General features: G+C 37.5%; 1 protein-coding gene across 2 annotated transcripts in view; it reads left to right on the plus strand.

Annotated features, from left to right (window-relative positions):
• The window catches only part of LOC106513507 (protein kinase cGMP-dependent 1), a 117589-nt gene that overhangs the window by 111865 nt on the left and 2761 nt on the right, over positions 1-2963 (plus strand). For both annotated transcript variants that reach the window (XM_014002387.1, XM_014002378.1), the window contains exons 10-13: positions 785-881; positions 991-1130; positions 2136-2225; positions 2397-2538. In XM_014002387.1, coding sequence (XP_013857841.1) covers positions 785-881; positions 991-1130; positions 2136-2225; positions 2397-2538 — 469 coding nt within the window. The remainder of the gene's footprint in view (positions 1-784; positions 882-990; positions 1131-2135; positions 2226-2396; positions 2539-2963) is intronic.

The raw sequence follows: 2963 nt of genomic DNA on the forward strand, positions 1-2963 counted from the left end.
AAAATGTAAGAAGTAGAAGTAAAAAGTAGGCTGAAAAATAATTACTCAAGTAAAGCACATACCCAAAAATTGTACTTAAGTACAGTAAAGAAGTATTTATACTTAGGTACTTTACAACTCTGCTTTAGTAGATATTTTATAACATGCAGTCAAACTGTATTCATGAAAAGAAAAGAAAAAAGAAAAATCTGATTGTGAAGTTTGAAGGAGCCTAAAAGGCCTCCAGTCTCAGATCTGTCCTGAGCTCAGTGATCCAGAGGCTGAGCTGATGAAACTCTGTCTGGATCGAACAAGCCCCAGAAAAGACAGGGGCCATCTGGGGATATGCGATGGACACGTGGAAACAATCTCTGCCGCCAGCATGCGGCGGCGGGTCAGCAGTTGCATATTGTGGTGTTCAGTGTTCAGGGGGCAGAGCCAAGGCATGTCTTCACAGCCAACTGAGGAGTGAGCGGCCCGTGTGTCTGCCGGCCCGTTTTTGTTCTTTCTTGTCAAGAAAAAAGGGGACAGGGCCGGGGACAGTTAGTCTGTGTTCAAACAGGGGGTCAGGACAATTTGCCAGGGGACTCCACTCAAATACTTCCTGTTCATGTGTTAGCATTTATACACTCCACATCCTCAAAAACATCCTTGATAGATTACTGGGATCTAAATCCCCCTAAGATTTGCAAACAAATGAGCTCAGGGAAAAACGGATATTTTTTTTTCTCAGGTTGTTGAAAGTGGATTATGTGTTCTTTCATCCTTCATCTTGTCTCTAATCTTTTTCCCATGTTTTTCTTAGGTATGAGGCAGAGAACGCGTTTTTCTTCAGTCTCAACCTGGCTGACTTTAACATCATCGACACCCTGGGGGTTGGTGGTTTTGGACGTGTTGAGTTGGTACGGGACACAGCAAATGCAGCATTGAAAAGGAACAAAAACTGTTTGTCAAACTGTGGAGGGTGTTATGAAGCAGGTTTTTATTCCGACTTCTCCACTTCTTCCTCAGGTTCAACTCAAAAGCGACGAGAACAAGACCTTCGCCATGAAGATCCTGAAGAAGCGGCACATTGTTGACACGAGACAGCAGGAGCACATTCGTTCAGAGAAGCTCATCATGCAAGAGGCCCACTCTGACTTTATTGTTAGGTACACACCCTGAACAGCTGTTAAAAAGGCCACATGGATCATATATATTTTTTTTATGCTTGACATTTCTTGAAGATCTTTGCTTTATTAACTTGGAGCCAGGAGTACCTGTGTTTAATTACAAAAGTTTTATCTGTGGGGTTGACTGAGCAAGAGCTTGTTAGTAAAGGTTTCCTAAAACAATTAAACAAAACCTGCAATTAAATTCATTTTTATGATCATTATAGCAAAGCAAATTATGCAATTTCAATAAAAGGCTAACTGCATAATCCTAGTTATGAAAAGGCATTTGTATGCTGCAGATTTCTTAATTTGGGCTTGGTATGTGTCTAGTTTAGGCTGTCCTGACTTGGCGAGGAACTGCCTGAACACGCACGATACCAGAAACCTCAAAGACGAGACACTTCATAAGCATCAGCACGCTACTATTTGGGAGCCAAAATCAAGCTGCAGCAGTAYTGAAATTTGGGGGAGAGATGCACTTCCCAAAACCTGGTTCAATACTCATATATAATTCATATAAAGTGCTTTTGATYTATCCATATGAAAATATACAATATATATAAATATTTTCTTTAGCTGATAAGATAAAGTTTGATGGAGCCTAGGAGAAAGCAGTGTCTGGAACAAATATTTGCCAAAGCATGTGCCATAAAAAAAGAAAAAAAAATCTAATAAAGATATTAGTAATTCAAATGAAACCAAAGGAAAATGGTATGGACCAACATAAATTTTTATTTATTTTTTTTTGGTGGGGGTTTATTACATTATGACAAATGCAGAATATAAAGGATGATGTGGCTTGATTCATACATTTAAAAGATAAAAAGAAGATGTTATTTATACATGACAATAAAATCCCTGGAAAAGGTTGTTCAAATATGTAAAAAAAATGAAGAAATACTGTTTTATTTTTAACCCAATGTTTGTTAGTCCACTATCCAAATGTTAGATATTTATAGCATTTATGGCTGTTTGGAATAAACTTTTTTTTTTTTTTTTTAGACTATATAGAACCTTCAAAGACAGTAAATACCTCTACATGTTGATGGAAGCTTGTTTAGGAGGAGAACTGTGGACCATCCTTCGAGACCGGTAAGCACTGTGACAGCAGATCTAATAAAGCCAATTTTAGTTGCACAAATATAGAGTTCATGTGTTTAATAAATTATAAYCTGAAACCTTGAGCAAATCAAATTCACTATCGCTCTGCATCGTCCCTCGTTTTATTCACCGTTCCACTCGGTTGTCCTGCCGTGTTTCCAGGGGCTCTTTTGAAGACTCAACCACCAGATTTTACACAGCTTGTGTGGTGGAGGCCTTTGCTTATCTGCATTCCAAAGGTATCATCTACCGAGACCTGAAACCAGAGAACCTTATATTGGACCACAGGGGTTATGCCAAACTGGTAAGAAATCAATAAGTAATCATCACCCATCTGAACACGGTAGTCTGTCTTTTTTTCTGACAACTAAGATGAAAATGGGAGAAAGCTTTTTCCCTTAGAAGGAAATATCAAAAAAAATTTTTTTTGAACATTTTCTCGTACTTGCTTTAAAAAAATCTATATATAAATGAAATTAGGTTTCATAGAGTGAAACGTTGTTTCATTTTCTGCTCTTTGAAACACCAAGCTACTTTCTTTAAAAACACATGCTGACTTACTATATCATAAAACATAAAACTAAGTAGTATTAAAAATGATTAAACTTGTGATTAAACTGATATACAGCGGGTAAAATAAGTATTGAACACGTCACCATTTTTCTCAGTAAATATATTACTAGAGGGGCTAATGACATGAAATTTTCACCAGATGTTGGTAACAACCCA

This window comes from Austrofundulus limnaeus, unplaced genomic scaffold, assembly GCF_001266775.1.
Source record: "Austrofundulus limnaeus strain Quisiro unplaced genomic scaffold, Austrofundulus_limnaeus-1.0 Scaffold0, whole genome shotgun sequence".
NCBI classification, from domain to species: Eukaryota; Metazoa; Chordata; class Actinopteri; order Cyprinodontiformes; family Rivulidae; genus Austrofundulus; species Austrofundulus limnaeus.